The 19,179-nt window shown below is 36.4% G+C and overlaps 1 protein-coding gene across 1 annotated transcript in view; it reads right to left on the bottom strand.

Moving 5' to 3' along the window:
• LAMA2 (laminin, alpha 2) overlaps positions 1 to 17,038 on the bottom strand; it is a gene marked incomplete at its 5' end in the record, with an annotated part of 106,567 nt that extends 89,529 nt beyond the window's left edge. Inside the window, 5 exons of the mRNA XM_009072898.1 lie at positions 8,126 to 8,319; positions 9,194 to 9,280; positions 12,975 to 13,099; positions 13,737 to 13,871; positions 16,921 to 17,038. Coding sequence (XP_009071146.1) covers positions 8,126 to 8,319; positions 9,194 to 9,280; positions 12,975 to 13,099; positions 13,737 to 13,871; positions 16,921 to 17,038 — 659 coding nt within the window. The remainder of the gene's footprint in view (positions 1 to 8,125; positions 8,320 to 9,193; positions 9,281 to 12,974; positions 13,100 to 13,736; positions 13,872 to 16,920) is intronic.
• Positions 17,039 to 19,179: the final 2,141 nt, after the last annotated feature.

Below are 19,179 nucleotides of genomic sequence, written 5' to 3'. Positions count from 1 at the left end.
CCCTACCTCTTTTCACTAACCAGCTTAAAAGTTTTTAATGTATGCTTTCTTTCTTGTGAATACCCTTCAGCGCAAAAAATACTGGTGGGGGCTGCATATACTGGAAGGCATTTGCGTTTTTTCCCCACCTTGCTTTCAATTAACTATCACAAGAAATTCTCATCTTGTATCATTTATACTGCAGACAGGAAAAATCCTTCAGAACAGAGTTGTGTAAATACCTTTCTGTTTCTCTGCATAAAGAATCTGCACGGAACTGGCAAACCTAAACAACATCTCAGGAGATGAAACAAACTGTGAAACAATGAATTGACTGGTGATATTAAGAGAGGGTTGTACCTGAAGTTTTATAAGCATGTAATTATTTCAGCAAAACTAAGCAGTTTCATGGCTAAAAACCACTAAGAAATATATACGTTTTTGAAGAAAAGAGAAGTAGTTTTTGAAAGAGAATTACTTCTTTTTCCCAAAATCTATTCTTCATGTGAATTAAATATTTTCTGTTCCTTAAAGCTTTTACAGTTACCTAAATACGGTTCTTATTCTGTAGATTGACTGTTCAATATAGCAGAGTTGAGTCAAATACAGAGAAAAAAAAAACCCTAGTGTAATACACCATGAAACACTTATGATAATTGAAAAGGTGACAAGGTAGATGCTGGGCTAGCTCAGTAAGAAGTGGGTACAGAAATCTAGGTACTACTGTTATTTTAAGACTTCCTTTTGAATTTTCATAGCTTTCATTTGCAGACTTCTTCCTCCTATTTCACAGTATTTTGTTACATAAGCTGAACTGCAGTCGATAACTGTGAGCATGTTACATTCTGATTTATGCTTCTACGTGAAATGTAAAAAAAAATAATCTAAACTTATTATCATCCCAGTTCTTGTAATCTGTGAGTTTGCCTTTAGAGGTCTGAGAGAATTCAAGGAAAAGCAAGTTTTATAGCCAGCAATGTTTTATATAACAAACACCTATTCTTAGCTGATCAAGCAGGTGAGGAGACCTGATAACCATTTTGCAGGATGAAAATAAGTGATCTTGGGCCTGAAAAAAGTTGGTCTTTATTGTTTGGCTTTTGCTGTGGGTTTTTTTTCTGATACATTATTTCACTTATGAAACAAGCTAAATCTGTTCACACTCAAAATTGTCTTAGTGGTTGGTAATAAAATACTAAAAATTTGCTGTGTGCTAAAGACAAATTCAATTCACAACAATAAGAATAAAACCGAACAGCCCATGAAAGGATCAAGTATTCTCAATGAGTCAACAACCAATAAGTGAGCATTCAGTATAAATTAACACCTCTTGCATGATAATCAGATTCAAAACAGAAACTGCATCAAGTGAGACCCCAGTTGAGTAGATGAGACAGGACTAAGCTACTCCAATATGCAGCCTGAAAGGTACTACATCTATGGGAAATATTTCAAGACCATGATTATATTTTGCTAGACTAAATACTTCTGTGTCTATCTATAAAGCTGTCAGGATAAATTTGCGTCTAATATTAACAAATGCAGCACTAAATTCAGATCATTACAGCAGTGCAAGCATGTAAGAGGCAAATCATGCAATCAATACTACAATAGTCCAGCAAGCAATTAATGCAAATTACTGCATTTTCCATTTTCACCACATTTTTCCATGCACAGTAAGTCCTCTCAGGATTTTGTCTTACCTCTTGTGAGAAGCATCTCCAAAGAATGCATGCCAAAGACATTTTTTTTAAGTTTAAGGACATCTAACCACTTACTCCATTTTACAAAGAGAAGATAATATACAATAAAGAAAACACACACCTGAGTCAGAATGTGTTTCTCCAACTGATTATTTGACACAATTTTGCTTTAATACATTCATTGCTGTTAAGATTCAGGAGACTGTGTTATGACTAGGTATTTTTTGGTCTAAGGGCAATCATGCAATCACTGATATGAGGTGGTATCCCATGATAGTCAGTGATAGTCAGTATTACTATCACAATAGTGTTGAACTCACGTTAGGCTCACTAATCTGCTGGAGATTACATAATTCTTCCCATTTTGCTACTGGTCTCACACCAAATAATGAAATAGCCTTCCTGTGTCCCCCAAAACAGAACTACAGTAGAGAGTTGAAAGCTTTAGCTTCCTTGCCACTGCTACTGGTTTCAGAGAGTTTACATGATTCTAGGCAGAGATCTTTTACAGAAAGAGTAACCAGGCATTGGAATGTGCTGCCCAGGGAGGTGGTGGATTCACCATCCCTGGAGGTTTTCAAAATGAGACTGGATGTGACACTTTGTGCTATGGTCTAGTAACAACAGTAGGGTTGGACTCAATGATCCTTGAGGTCTCTTCCAACACAGTTGATTCTATGATTCTATGATCAATCTGTCTCCAAAATATCAGAAAATTCAGTTCTGGGTCAGCGTCTAAAGCACCTCCTCAAGATTTATTTCTGATTTTGTTATTTAAAAATCCTCCTTTGCTGGTTCTGATACATGCCAGTACTACCTGAGTTTGAAGAGTGCTTGAGTTGGGTGAAAGACATTGGATTGTGGGTCTAAACTGAACAGGAGCTCATGCATACAGAAAGGGAGAACAAGTGATAGTTTATCAGCTTCCAGGCCAAGCAGGGGTGCCCATCCCTTATTGAGCCCATGCAGAAAGAGAAGAGGTTTTACACACATGTAAGTTTAATTCTTACAGCTGTGACATAAGGGCTCACAACTTCTGTCAAACTCAGAACACTGCAGAAGCTAGTCCAAGGTTTCACAGGTCAGGTTTTAGACACAAGATTTTTCTTTTCAGTTCACTCTGTGAAGGTTTGCAGTAAGAAGTTCCCAGCTCCTCTGAATTAAGGACTGTGTAGGAGCTAGGAGAGGCTTATTTTCACAGATTCTTCAAAATCTGCCTCTGACAGAGACAGCGTCTCTGCCTAGTTCTGAATTTGCAAGGGCTGAGATGATGGAGCTACTCCCTGTTTTAGAGGGAAACCTTGGATTCTGCCAGGACCAGTGGCTGGGAGCTTCCTTGCTCTCCTTGGTCTAGAACTGATTGCCAGCTGGGAAAAACTCCCTCTCATTGCAAGCACCAGTCTCAAGCACAAATATTTAAGTGTGTTCAAGACCTGGTATTAAAGGAATCTTATTTTAGAATTTTCTCCTTCTACCAATACTGAATATTTCAATTCATAAAAATGAAAGTCTGTTGACTGCAGCATAACTGAAAGTCCTTTTTTTTTTCTTTTTTTCTCCACAGGATTGAGTTAAAGAAAAACTCCTAACAATGAAATACCCGTTTGATCTCCCTGTGCCATGACTGCCTTCTGTTCAGTCACATCAGCTGCTTTACATTTAGGCTTCTGCTTGACCCCAAGGAGTATTTGTGACAGGAGCATACGCCTGAGGAAAGGTTTTGTAGCTTGTGTTGCAACAGAGCTCAAAATATTGAAGATAATTTTTTTAAGTCTCCATTGTAGTTATGACAGATGCCCTGAAAGCATTCAGAAGGTGAGTTCTGACTTGTCATATAATATATAAAACCATATAACAATAAAGTCTTGAAGTTCTCACTAGGATCATTTTGTTCCCTAACTATGGCACAGTAGCAAGCACAGTCACTGTTCCAATAATATTGCAATCTAGGCTTTCTCCATTTTATGTACTACAGACTATACAACTGAAATGGCAAGTCACAAGGTATAACAAAAAATACACAAGAGGATTACTATATCTAAAAAATGCATGATTGCTTGATTCAAAATCCCTCATAGCTCCTTTCCACTTTAGTTGCTAAGGTCAAAGCTCTTTGGCCTGTTTACATATTTCTGGTATGTATAATGTATGAATCAAGCAAATGCTAATGATCTCAGTCTGCCTGAGGATGCTGGGTATAGATGAACTGAGGAAAGGCTGCTCCTGCTCATCACAAAACTCAGTCAGGTTCTGGATGGGAACGGGTCTTTACTAAAAAAATCCAGAAAATACACATCTTCAATACTGTAGTGATTACAGGTCAGTCAGCAGAATAAACATTGAGATATATTTATTATAGTAAAAATGAGTGATGCATAAGGAGGCATCAGTCATTTAGAGGACAATTCATTTGTAGTTACAATTAAAAACTTGTAAGAATTAAAGAAGATTTGGGAGAACTTTTGTCATATGCGACAGTATACAAGGATGCTAGAAGCACTATTAAAAACAGTTTGCAAACACCACTATTTTTTCTATTAGCTACTGACTATTTGAAAAGAGAAGGGAAAAGGAGCCTACAAAGTGGATTACTTGAGTCCAAAAATTACAAGGAAGTATTTATCAGCAGAGTGTTAAGAGCATCTGTACAGGATAGTCTAGATGGTCACTCCCAGCTGGGGAAATAATCCAGGTATTAGCCATATTAATGCAAAGAATCCAACAAAACCAACCAACCAAACAAAAATAATAAATTTTATGATGTGTAGCAAACTACACTCTTGTATTATTTTAAAAAAAATCTACTTCTTGGGTATAATTTTTCATTCCATGATGACATCCTAGAGAAAACAACATTGTTCTGTTCTAAGAATATAATGGGAGCTGCATTCTGTCTGTGCCATGCACCTGTAATTATCTTTCCTTTGTTATTTAGCAGTAAGCAAATTCTTCCCCTTTGTACAGTGACTTTTAAAGAAAATATATTCTCTTTCCATTTTACCTGAAGCTTTCTAAACTATAACTGTTATAACACATCACTGAAAAGTGGCATGCACTAAGCAACTGAAAAATGACACATTATGATAAAATCCCAGTAAGAACCTGGTAAAACATTTTCAGAAATAGATAACTTTAGTGAACATGCATGCTTCTTTGTTGGTTTTTTTTTGTATTTTCACTGCAAATCTTCACTCTAAAATCTTTACAGTTCTTGTGACAAGGACTATGTTAAGATATTACTGTTATATTACAATATTTTGGCTAAAATAGCTCTCTAATGTGATTTTAATATGCATTATTTGGTTTTCAGGTCATCCTTAGTGGTGACCTTTTATAGAGTTTGCCAAAAAATTCATTTTTGAGATGGCTATTCTTTGTTAAATATTCAAAATCGAATTTCCCTTTCCTAAATATTAACTATAATGCAGTAACACTGGACAGCTTAATCACACTATGTCTTATATTACTTACAGCTACACCTTTTCAAATATGTGTCTATTTGCAGGTATTTTTGAAAGCTAGATCACTTTACCATCTAGCTAGGAGTTCTTCACACTTCACTGCCAGGTACAATGCCACTGCAGGAGCTGAAATGGAACTGCAAACGAGCAAAAGTGGATATGTGCATATAGCTCATTTTAAATGTTAAAGGCAAACAGGATTCTGTGCTTGGCACTAATTTTCTGTACATTAAGAGTACTTAATCACTATTATTTTTACTAACTGAAGTTAGTCAAAAGGGAATTTACTGAGTATTTTGCAATTGCTTGACATATGAAAGTAATACACACTATATACAGGACCAGATTGTCAGCTGCATTAAACTCAGATTGGCACAGCTCAGTGTTCTAAGAGTAAGGAAGGAAAGCTTCAAAATTCCCCCAAAAGGTGTTCCTAATAGCTCTTTGACAACACAATGACTATTAAAACACATTAGGGGCTGCAGCAATGAATCTCTATCAGAAGAAAACAGCTGCAATCTGAAGCCTGACAAAACAGGCAGTATTAACCATGGGCAAACTCCCATCAAGTCTACGCTTGCCACACTCCCTTTGTCTTCCACAGCCCATGTCCAACACAGGCAACAAAGGTTATTGATCAGGCTTATTTTCAGCCATGTCAGGGGTATTGCACTGCATTAGCAAAGGCAAGTTTGGAGTAATATGGGTGTTGAAAACCTTTAAACAAAGGGAAAATCATATAGTAAGAGCAAATAGGCATAAAGTGTCTACTGAAATATTTAATTACAGTTTCTCTATTGATATGGCTGTTATTGATGCCATATCAGTAGTAACAGACTAGTCTCTATGATACAGGAAATTTAAATTACCTCCCATCTGTTCCTATAGGTGGTTCCTATCTTTATGACTAAAGAAAAGAAATCTTTTCATTTGATTCTTCACTTCTAGCAGTCACATGAAATGTCCACATGCACATGTGAAGGACTGTTTTTATGGTGAAAACTGATTACGTAGATAAAGTAAAAATGTTGCTATAGATATTGCAGATACATTTCAACACCAGTATATGAATATGCTGCAGTTAAATCAGAGATTATAGCGAATCACATCTTAAAAGCAAAAAGGTGGAAAATTTGATTTGCCTGCAAACAGCTTTTCCCACTCACAGTGAGGATTTTTAACCTCATTATCCACACAATGAAATAGTCTGACTAACAAATTGGAAAACCATTATAAATGATAACTTGCAATAAAGCTGTTTTGTACAATGCACTCTGTCATCCTGGATAGCCAAAAGACTTTTCAGAATACTGATAAGGTAAAAGACCAATAAAAAATCATACTAAGTTGTGACTGAGACTGGAAACATTGGCTAGTACTGGAAGTAATGTAAGAAGTGTTAAGGATATTGAAAAATGTAATTTTCATTTAGATGCATTAGAAAACACGGTCCTTATTTTAAAATTTTGTAGCTGTAACACTTAATTACATTTCTTCTTGACAGGCCACAGAATGGAATCCAAACTGTGATTATTTCAGAAAACCGAGTGCTTACTCTACTTGGATTTATTTTGCTGCAGTTTAAAGTAGTTATTAAGTTCAGAATTAAGTCCTAAGCTACATTACACTGTAGGACATTAGAACTTTATTTCCCTTAAGTACACTAAGCTTCTAATTGATGAATCAATGCCATATTGTTAAAAATACAGAAATAGAATGTTGATATTTCCATTAATCTATAATCTCTACCTGGGATTCAGGACTAACACAAAAGCACTGAACTCAACAGTGACACTTAGAAGCTTAGTTCTGCTGAGTCCTGATAACTGTTCTGAGAGCTGATCACAACCATTAAGTTGACTATTCTGGGCTGTGTTGTGCCTGACCCTACATGCCTAATGTCTTCCTCCTTAACCATTCAATGAAGTCATGCACTTCATTCTTGACTGATATAATTCTTTCAGACATTTTTAGCACTTTTTTGGGTTTTTTTTCCAATTTGCTTTGAAAATATTTGCATTTTTTTTCTGCTGTACTACTTGATTTTAGTGTTGGAGAGGTCTACACCTCTGGGTATTTAGGTACAAACTGAACAAAGTCTTTGGAGAAAAAAAAAGGAGATGGTATTTATTTCCCTTGATGTTACATGCCCCTCACACAGACACCTCCCCCCCAGACATGAAAAGCTCCAATTAAATATAATACATTTAAACCAGTTTGCTGTGCCTTGCCAATATATTCAAATATGCACGATTAATAAATATTATATACTGTGGACTTACTGGACCTCTACATGTATTCTACTTTAAAATGAACAATCATGGCATGAAAAGTGGGGAAAAAAAAACACAATAAAATTAGTCCCTCCACAGCTGGGTAGACAGAGAGGAAAATGCCTTATTTCAATCAGGGCTGATCAAGTGTTCTAAAAAGGTTTTGCTACCTGACAAAGATCCCAGTACTATAAAATATTATAGACTATTATTTTTCTGTTTTAAGCAAAAGAAGTTCTTTGCTCCTGGATCTATTGTACTGTCATTCCTTATATCTTTTAAATTACAATGGGTGGTTGTTTAAACAAGTTGATCAAGTAAATGTTTGTAAAAAATTTTGTGTGACTCATGGCAGAGACCACTACTATTGCTGGTTAAACATTTAGGACAACGCTAAAAAATTCACGAAGAGCAAATATTGACACAACAACAGCAACATTCTTTAGCAAAAACACATACTTCAAAAACCCAAAAAAGAAGTCCTTCAAAGTTTTGCTGTTGGTTTTCAGTGAACTTATAAAAAGTACTGAAAGCTTTTCTTAGACCTCAAGGCTTGTGAAAAAAACCAGACCAGATGTCAAATTAGTAAGCAACACGGCAAATATTTTCAAAGAAATCCACACAACTCACTGTTACACAAGCAGGGTTGAATTTCTGAAATATGCCAAACACAATCAAAAGTTATCCAAAATTACATTAGTATACGTACAAATGCATTTCATGCCATCACGTGCATGCCGATGTTCACAGCCACCACACTTCCACCCTGTGAATCCAGGCTTGCAAGTGCACTGTCCAGTGACAGGATCACAGGGGACAGGCAGGGAACCGTATGGATCACACTCACATGGCTGGCAGGAGCCTCCTGGAATTTGTGGGTTTCCCGTGTAGCCAGAAGAACACCTAGACATTGCAAATACAAAACAAGTTTTGACCAACTGAGATGAAGTGTACCACAATGAATACCTGGCAATATTGGAAACAAAATTTATATGAACATTCATGAACCATTAAAAAAAAAAGAATCTTTGGTGCTTCATGACTCAGGAAGAAATATTGCAAACTGCCCAACAAACTGCTAATAACTTCTAACCAGGATAAGGAACAGTCCGGATGGAGGGGTTATGCAAAAGTGATTCCACATTCTTAACAGTTTTCAATTAAACTTCTAATATACCACAACAAAAAAACGGATCCATTATCAACATTTGTCTTACAGACCTAGCCACTTGTGCTTTGTGTTAGAAGTGAAATCTCCTAGTAGACGCTTGCTAATTTTGAACTCTTTAATCCCTCAGCAATGCTATGGATGGGACAAGAGTTCTCATTTAGATTATTAATTTGCAATTTGGGTATTTGTATATTTATATGCAACTGTCTTTCACAGTCAATGCCCATGAGGACACAACAGTTACTAGAACAAAAGGTATGAGTGCCGTCAAGATACACTATTAGAATGGCATCTAATTTTAGATAAATTTTGTATTTTTCCATTTAACTTTTGAGGCTCGGAGGAAAAATGTCCTCACAAATCAAAAAGTAAGATTAGGACAATGTCAGTGATATGAATAACACTGATTATCAATTTACAGTGGGTGTACATGAAAATTGTCTATTATGGCTGAGTTTTAACAACATGTAAAGAGTAAATAACTTATCCAAAGGCAAGTATTTAAATACTAGAAAATACATGCATATAGTATTGAAGGAAATTCATCTCCTTCATGCCATTTCTGCATTTCATTGTCCCTTTTTCTTCTTTTTCTATTCATCCTACCTTTCACAGTATTGGCCTTCGTATCCAGATGGGCATGCAGTGCACCGGTAATCGCTAGGTCCTTCAGCAACACAAGTAGGGCTAAAACTAAAACAAAAGCAAATAAATTCTTTTTTTCCCACTATACTGCATCATTTCACTTTAGTCAGCTGTGCAGAAGGGCCCATGGTAAGCTTCACTCTTAATGTAAATGGCAGCATTTTCTTATCTGTTTATAAAAACCTGTGGGAGATCCCTCCTCCCTATTAAGAATTTTGCGAATGCCTTGCTGTGATATGAGCACAATATGGACAAATGTTCTAAGAGCTGTATCAGAGAGGATAGAGTCAGTGACACCCATGCTGTAGACTTGTGTGACTGAGTGGTGCTGTCAACTCACAGTGATCAAGAAAAGGAAGCACTGGGAAAGGTGTGAAACAAAAGATTAAGAAACATACAGCCTTTCCTGTCTAATTTTAGCTTGAATGACAGGAGATGAAATGGCAAGAGTTTGCTCATAGGTAAGACAAAAAGAAGGAGAATGTCACAGCCATGCAGAACCTTCTAAAAGGCAGCCTCAGGTGATCTTCTCAAGGCTCTAATGAAGAGAAAAGACTAAGATGGAGAGAAAAAAATCCTACAAGCTACCTCTTTCATGGTCAGGGAGGGGTCTTATTTTAATCATAGAAGACACTAGATTGTCTTTACTAAGTCACTTTACTAGTGACTTCAGTGTGTACCTAGGGGAACTCTGCAAAGCAGCATTTGGCTGGAGTATTAGTGTATTAAGTGCCTGCACAGGCAGCTAAAACAGACAAAAAGGGTAGGGAGGGGAAAAGGAACACAACTAAATATTAAGATCACACAATACTGTAAAACTTGTTCAGCTTTTTGTGGAAAAAAACCAGAAAAGTACAGAAGTGGCTCATGATGAGCCTAGAGCTCCTTCTTGGCACAGTAGAGTCAGAATCCTACGCTAACTTGCTTATAATGCATTAAATCAATAGTGCTTGAATGAGTATATAAAATTACGCCTTTGCAAAAACTGTAAACAAATTGATCTATTACTCACAAACTCATTATCCAACGCATTTTCAACTCTATAAAAATAGATCCACAGTAGGAATAATTTGTTCTTTCTGTTATTTTCTTTTTTTTTCCCAACTCGTCATGTTTGAAGCTGACTGCTGATTGTACAGGAGTATAAACACAGTATTTAAAACCTTAGCAGAGTTTTATAAAATGCCATGAATAAAAGTAATTGCATTATGCCATTCACAAATACTACCACATCAGTCATGACATAGTAAGCTAATGAGATAGCTCATTAGCTATCTTCATTTCATGTAGATTATGCTTACTTGAGTACCATACAATAGCAGCAGGTAGGCTTTCTTCCTTAATAGTATCTTGAAGAGCTTTAACTGACCTGCACAATTGCAAATCCAATATGTGATACTCCCATTTTCCACCTAACACTGTAGCTTTATGGAATGGATCTGTCCCACCTAAACCTATCCATTTAAACTTAGGCATGTACTCTAAGACAACTGTGCAGGCATCCTCTATCAGCAGTGTAAAATGGAGATGCTCAGACAGGCTTATACACACACCTGAAACATCCCCTTCCCTGCTCTTTCTCTAATGGTGTTTTCTTTAAGTTTTAAAATAGGTGAGATGTACAGTTGTCTCTCCCTGCATTTACTATACAGCCAACAAAGTTGTTGATGGCTACAGCTAACAGAAATAGAAATCCATTCCATGATATCTAGAGACATCTGAGTTAAACTCTATAAAACACAAACACTTCTATTTCTGGACGTGCTCAGATCTGACTCCTTTCTTGACAGCACTATGAAATTGGATTACTATCTCATGATTAAGTGCATTTATTACATTCAGGGTGTTATTATCTTATCTCCTATGAAGGTTTATGAAACAAAAGGACCTTGTGATCACTTTTATGTGCACATGACACAAAAGGCTGTGACAACATCCACAGCCATACAGACTGTGTGGCCATATGAGGTATGGGCACTTTGCTTGCTCTCTTTTCCTCAGGCAGCTCAGCAATTCTTATGTGAAACCAGGATACTTAAAGGGAGCTTATAAAAGAGTTGGAGAGTGACATTTCACAAGGCCAGATAGTGAGACAGAACAACAGGGAACTGGTTTAAACTAAAAGAGGGGAAACGTAGAAGACACTAGGAGAAAATTCTTTGCTCAGAGTGGGTGGTGAGACACTGACATACGTTGCCCAGAGAACTGTCAATGTCCCAATCCCTGGAAGTGTTCAAGGCCAAGTTGGATGGGGCTTTGAGCAGCTTAGTCTAGAGGAAAGTGTCCCTGCCTATGGCAGGGGAGGTTGGAACTAGATGATCTTTAAGGTCCCTTCCAACCCAAACCAATCTATGATTCTGCTACACATGTATTACCCAGAGTGCACACATTTCTCAGCTGTGGAGCATTTCAGTGATGCTCCCTTCCTGTGTTTTACATTAGCTTTTAGATAAGGTACTGAAATGATTTCTGGAAGGGAGCATGGAGAATATGTCTAAATTCTTGTAGCAGCATGCCATAACCACTGGGGAGAAGACTGCTTTATTTCTGGGTAACCAAAGGTTCTTTAGCCTCAGAAAAAAAATAAATAGGATCAAATGATATTTTCAGTACTTCATACTGCCAGTTAATAACAGAAAATGTTTTTTTCCAGTCCATCTGCTGATTTGCAAAGCTGAGAATCTTGTTGATCTTTTCAAACTGAATGTCCTTTTTTGATACTAATAGGTCAAACACATAATCAAGTCATAACAGAAAACACTCATGAAATGGATACAACTCAGAAAAACTTGCAGTTAAGACCACATTATAACTTTTTGAGATGAAGGATATTTCTTTAAATCCTTGAGATTTGGAAATATTTTTAAAAACACTTGCTGTGGATGAAAGATGATGTATTTAGCTAGTAATGTTTGAGAAAGGACTTTCCTCCTTCAAAATAAATTCAAGATCTATCCAAAATGATAAAATGAAGAAGTAAGAAGAAAAACAACCGCAAAACTCTCAGCTATACTGGCTGAAATACTCACTAAACCACCCTAAAGGCCAGACAAAGCACAGAAAAATGGTTTTAAGGAATGCTTCCAGCCTTTCAAAAGAACAATCATGCAACACAAACCTTTTCAGAGCAGTACTACAGTATGGTGCCAAATATCATTAAGAGCTTCTCAGAAAACAACAAACAAATCTCAAGTGCCAAAGTATCATCTGTTGGGAACACATGCGGAGACATCGCGGAAAGGCTCATTAGCATAAAGCAACCAATAAAATTTATGCTGCAATAACTATATTGCTTTTAAATTATTCTATCTTTCACAAATTGCCTAAAACTCATGTAACATTAAATAAGGAATCAATAAATTCCACAGTGGAACAAGAAAGCTACTGTAACACATTTATACCAACATAATATATGAGCATAAGACTTTTTGCAGCTCCCTTGTGGCTATATTGTACTTGAGTTCTGCTCTAGCTTCATTTATGAGAATACCTTTATAACACACATTCATTATCTTGAGTATTGCATTTTCTAGCACTTATTAATTTATTCATCACAAATTAGCAAGGGAGCAATTTCTGACTTTTAAAGCTAGATCAATTAGCAAAAGTAGATACAAAACTTTTTAGTATGGCTTTCATGATGCAATTCTTCTGCAGCCATCTGAAATAGGACACAGTGAGCCTGGAACAAAGCTTTGGCTTGCTGGAAAAATAATTCTGCATCAAAAGTTTGCTTACTTACTTGTTACTAGAAATGGATAGGGGACAAGCACAAGGCTGACAGTCATCTGGAGAGCCTTGGACAATGCCGTAAAATCCTGGTGCACATCTCTCACAGTGGTGACCAGCTGTATTGTGTTGACAATTCTGCAGAGGAAGGAGACAGAATAAAGCTGCATTTGACAATTACAAGAAAGCAGACAAGATTTTGCTCTGAGCTTTAGGGATTCAAACGTAGTTCAATTCATAATTTCTCTTGCCCTGATATGATTCTCAGTGGGACTACTTGCTTTAAGCATCTATCAAATGCCTGCTGAGTAATAGATGGGCTTAAAAGGAGAAAGAATGGAGGTCTGTAACTAGACAGATGTATCTTACGGATTTTCTTATCCCATTCATCCTCTGTTCCAGCCTTTGAAGAAGGAGAAAAAATTAAAATTCAATCAAATTTTATCAAGTCATGTGTATTACTGCCTATAAGAGCAGCACTGTGCTTATTGTAAAACACATGGTATACTGCATCTTTGGTTTGCAGATGCCTAGTTTTTCTTTTCACTCAATTGGTAATTCAGGGGAAATAAAGCACTGCATAATCTGAACTCTAGAAAATCAGAATGGAAAACTTCAAAAGTTTGCTTTTATCACCCTCCCTGAACTTTTATACTTTACATATTTAAGCAAAATTCGATTAAAATATGTTCCTGGGTTTTTTTAGATCAGTTACGTAACTTGTGAATTTTACATTAAGATTAACCTGGTTAACGTAAGTTCAGAAGCTCAGTACCTGACAAATTGATGTTTCAGAGTCACACATAGTACTGTGTCCATGACACTGACATACAACACAAGTGCCTAAGGACTGAGCAGGTGTCCTTCCCACAGGTGGAGATGGAAGCCTGTAAAATCCTGGAGAGCATAACTGCAATAAAAAAGATGCAGAAGAAAACAGATCATTACAGAGTGGACTAGGTATGGGGAGCATTGCAAGCTCATCTTTCCAACCACCAGTTTTTACAGGTTGTGAAAAGAACCTGACAGGCTTCCAGCTGTGTTACAAACAATATACAGTACTTTATGATAACAAGAGCCAGCCCTAATTGGAAACACTGCTGAAAAATCCCTGGAGCACTCCACTGGCACCAGGCTTTTATACTCCAGCTTGAGAGACCTTTCATTCAGATGCAGAACAGCTTCCTGTTCTTACTGTGCATCAAACATAATTCCTTTCATTTCCTAAGAAAAGGGTTGATTTTCAAAATAACCTTTTTGCTTGGAATATGAAGAGCAAGCATGATGATTCTGTTTCCTCCACCCTTGATGATACTTTCAGGTTTGACAAGCTAGTACCTGCATGCAGACTACCTGATGGATAACAAGCAGAAGCCAAAGAAACAAGAAAATGGCTGCATGGCTGCATTATTTATAGCTATATAATTTAAAGATCATAAAAGTACAGAATTCAAAGTGTTAAAGGTTTTCCATGTCTTGAGATGAGAAGCCTCAAACCAAGTTTATCCCTCACTATGTCTCCTCTATTGCAGCTTGGCAATAAAGTTCTGAGAGCAGCACAAAAATTACTAGCAAAGCTGACACATGCAAAAATCAAACCCTTGATCTTCATTTCAGGCTTATTACACAATTCTATGAAAGTTGCTACATAGCTCTCAGAAATCATACAGCTATGACAGCATAAAAACACAAACAGGAGCATTTTGACAGGTGGGACCATAAGGGGAAAGTGCCTACAGAGAAGTCACTCATCCCATGTATAAATCCCAGCCCCTCATGGTGCCAGGAGCCTCTGAAAACTGTCTGATGAGGTCGTTTCCTACTGTAATGGGAATAGTACACTTTTCACATCACAACAAAATGGATGCAAAATAGACCAAAAGAGAATCTGGAGTAACTTCTTGCGACCAAAAGCAGGATTCTTCAGTGAAGCACTAGCTGTGACATGCTGGATTTATTCATACACCACCACTCTGACAGTTTTATAATCACAGCCAAAACCTCCAGGAGTCCAAGTTATGGAAAAAGTATAAACACAATTATTTTCTTTAGAATCACAAAGAAAGCAATCTAACTCACTTCTGATTTTACCCTTTTATTTTGACTTAGACTACATTAAGTTCCCTGAAGCATAGAAACAGTCTATCTGCTTTTTCATGGTTTGTGAAGAATTCTAATTTAGATAAATAATCTCAAATGAAAGTAATTCTGTTATTTACTACAATTTCCTTTTTTTAACTCCCTCTCCATCCCCACAAGAATCCTTGTCCAAACATGGTACAAAACACAGCTTTACAAGTCCTGCATGACTTTAGAATTGGGGTATAAATATGTGATACATCCTCAAACAAAACCGATAGCTGTTTTTTTCTAATATGCTATTGACACTCTTCTCACATATCCTATTTTGATTAAAGCATTTCTGAGGTGAAATGAGACAGACAAAAGATGAAGCAGACTACATTTTTAATTACTAGTTTGGAAGTTCTTCAGAAGTAGCCATTAGGAAAACTCTTACCACTGCTTTTTCAGCCTACTACTGGATTTAAAAAAAAAAAAAAAAAAAAGAAAATAGGAGGGGGGAGGATATAAATGTCACTTCTAGAAAAAACTGCTGTGCACATAGTCTTCACAATGCAATTATACAGATAAAGCATGAAAAGGATGCATACACCCTGTTAGCATTTGCTTAAAAAAATGCCTGGGTATCAGATGATTTTTTCTCCTGCTAAAATTAAATAAACCTTCACAGAACACACCATAACCTTCACTGAGTACACTAAAAATAAACTAAGTTATGAGCATGTGAAGATCACACAATTAAGCATGAAGTATGAAGGTTGCAACTGAGACATTTATTCCAGCCCCTGGTGGGTGTGAATTAAAATAAAGTTCTAATTATATTATCATATATTTTCCTTCAAAATTTCAATTTGTTACAGTAATTTTTTTAAAAAATTCTGTAGTTCCAAGCAAATATTGGAGCCCATTAATTTCTCATGTATTTACACAAGTTCAGGTGTATGCTCTTACAGAAATAGTGTGCAAAGAAAATTACTTCATTCGCTTCCTTGCACACATTTCCTATGAACTCACTGTTCCTGTTGCCTCATTTGCAGCATAAACCAATTGCATATAACATCTGAAGAGTTCTTACGGATAACAAGGCATCTTTCCCTTCATTTACTTACTCCAATTTTTTTCCCACTACTAGTTTGGGGGAAATCTTTACAAGATTCTACTTAGTCAGGATGTCTGAAGCATTTGCAGAATACTCAAGGCATTGTTCCCTGCTACCTCCACCTAGCAATTGCAACCAAGGCGTTTGGAATTGCTAGAGCTGATTAAAAATGAAAATATGGTGAAATGAAAATATTAGCTTTTATTCTGCAGTCAGTGTAATAACATCTTAAATACTTTCTCTGGTACGTATCATAAAAAAGCATACAAGTCAGCTGATTCTCAATAAAACTTGGGTACTCTTGAAATATGCAATCTTCAGCATGAAAGTATTAACGTAAGTTAAAAACTACATATAATGCAAGTACAAGGAGCACTGAGCTCACATAGTTGACCAACACTTTTCTCCCAGCATTCAGTGAGTTAGAAATTTACTATTACAATAGTATTATACCATTATCTATTCAAAAAGACTTGATCAGGCAGCATCAGTCACACAATTGTGAATCAGAGATGCTGACCCAGTACAGCTCATTTTCCTGTATTCTAACTATTTGAGTCACTGCCATGGTTTCAGTGGCATATTCGCCTACAGCAGAAAAAACAATGAAGCACTTAAATTCCTTGTGAGAGAAACAGCTGAGAACGTGAGTAATTAAGTTAAGGGAAAGTTGTTGTCAGTTAAACGAATTTACATTGTAATTACTTTTCACATCTTTCCAATGAATGGACCAGAGAAGGTACAAAGGTTTTTACTGGGAGTTAGGTTAATACTGTACCTCACAAGACAAACCGGAATAACCCGTTGGGCAGTCACATTGCTCTATCAAGTGAGCCTGTGGAGTCATCCCAGACACACTGCCACGTTCTGCAACTTCCATTGCAATCTCAGAAATCCTGAAAAAAAAGGAGCAAACGTCTCAAATGCAGTTAATCAAGTGCTAACTCAAACCCAGTTAGTTTGATCTACAGGAGACAAACAGCACTGGTTTTTTGCATTTCCTAAGGAAACTACAAAGTTAACACCAACTCTGGTCTCATTTTTCATTTCTATGCCATAGTATAACTAACTAGCTCTCCTGCTTGAATCTGTATCTTTTTTTAATCTCTTTTCAGCCAAACTATTAAGAAAAGTTCATATCTGATGAACTTTTGGAGGGACTCATTAAGAAACTGAAGTCACTAAAAGCAGTTCCAATTCATGACTCTCAGGGGTACAGCAATAAAATTGTTCACTAAATAAGCTTTTAATGAGGTGACTACTTAAAAAAAACAACTATCCTCAGCAACTAAAGCAACCTAACAAGCCCTAGAATAGACTTCAAATACATTAGACATTTGCCTTTTTAGCAGGAATTTTAAGATCTGTAGCCAGAACTTCTTTTTTTTTTTCTTTAGGATCATTTAGACACATAAACAAACAACTCAAAGCAAACATTGAATCCTACTAAAGAAGCACCTGTGAGTATCAGAAACCAGGATAATTTTTCATGCTACAGCTTCTGACATTTTAACTTTCCAAACATTTGTTTGATTGCATTAATAAAGAAATCCTTGCCTCACAACCACTCCTTGTCTTTCCCAGCATGAATGCTGACCTGTTAAATAGATTTGAGTACATCACAGATGACAACAAACTTAACATCTAGTGAAATACACTTAATTCTCATGTATCACAATGCTGTACTTTTAGCTTATTTTGTTATTTGGGCGGTTTGTTAGCTTGTTTAAATGAAAGCTATGATCCAGAACACCTATTGTCTTTGAGAGGCAAAAAGGGCAGAACAGTGTAAATTTTAAAGCTTAAAATGTAATGCCAACCTAAGATAAAATGTCAAAGATCGTCTGACTAACTAGCTGAGTAAATGTCAATAATGTGGCTAGAGTCTATTCATTAAGTGTCTGAACACAGGGCTAATGGAGAGGAGCTCGCAGAACTGCTCAGCTCCTCCACACGCTCCTAGTCTGTTTACCTGCTCCCAAACCTTGATTACGGAGTGAGTGAGTGATGCTCTTCTGCTCATTGACATATAGGTGCCAATGTCAGGATCAATGTTGGAAAAGCAAATGCTGACTGTTGAACTAGATGAGAGCTTTGTGATTGAGCCTAGGCCACCAGATCTGTACACCTCTTGATACCTTGTGTCAGTATAAAAATCCCCAAATCAATTTAGTAACTTAAACCCTTGGGCCTCTTCTTATTACCTGAAGAATAATATACATGTTCAGTGCAGCAGAGAAACTGAACAAAAAAAAAACACAAGCAAAAATTGTCAGGTCAAAACATAAGACTGAAAATAAAGAGAGCAAAACCATTCAGATCTGATATGTCAATGTAAGTTTACATTGAAATCTCTCTACATTTAATGGGAAACAAAAAATGAAATCTGCCTCCACATCATCTTCAAGGCTGAGGAAACAGTTGAGAAACTATTTACTGTCATAAAACTGTATTTACATAACAATACACTATAGGATCGCAAAGCTACCTGTTGTTTGTGTGAAAATGTCACTTAAGGATAGTCAGGCTTGGTTGATTTTTGGAACACATTTATTAGGCAACAATCCAACAACTTCTACCCGATCACTGTCGGGGAAATTGAAATAATTTGCAGTCAAATTGAAAGCATACTTCCAATTCTAACAAATTTATTATCACTTCCCAGTTGCCTGAAAAGCAAAACAAAGTCTAATAAAAGAAATGTTCCCATTTAGAGCAGCAAATGTGAAAATGAGGGCAACAAAATGAACAATAGAAGAGAAAAATGTTTGGTTTTGGATTCTGAGCAGAAACGTCTAAATCACTAGCAATGCTGCAGCTTTGAAGCAGAAACAACATTAGCATTGCTGCTCAACTATATAGCTAATACAGTGCTAACACTAAAACTAAGCTATTTTTATTTTTTCAACTACTGCTGCTACTTTGACTTTATTTTAAAATGCTTTCCTGTAGTTTATCATTTACCTGAAGCTTTTAAACTTTGCAATTGACATTAAAGCACTATTAAAAGGCTAAAAAAATTTTCAAAGATTTTATA

This window comes from Acanthisitta chloris, unplaced genomic scaffold (genome assembly GCF_000695815.1).
Source record: "Acanthisitta chloris isolate BGI_N310 unplaced genomic scaffold, ASM69581v1 scaffold18590, whole genome shotgun sequence".
In the NCBI taxonomy this organism is placed as follows: Eukaryota; Metazoa; Chordata; class Aves; order Passeriformes; family Acanthisittidae; genus Acanthisitta; species Acanthisitta chloris.
Note: the sequence above shows the minus strand (reverse complement) of the source record. Positions and strands in the feature narration are given on the sequence as shown.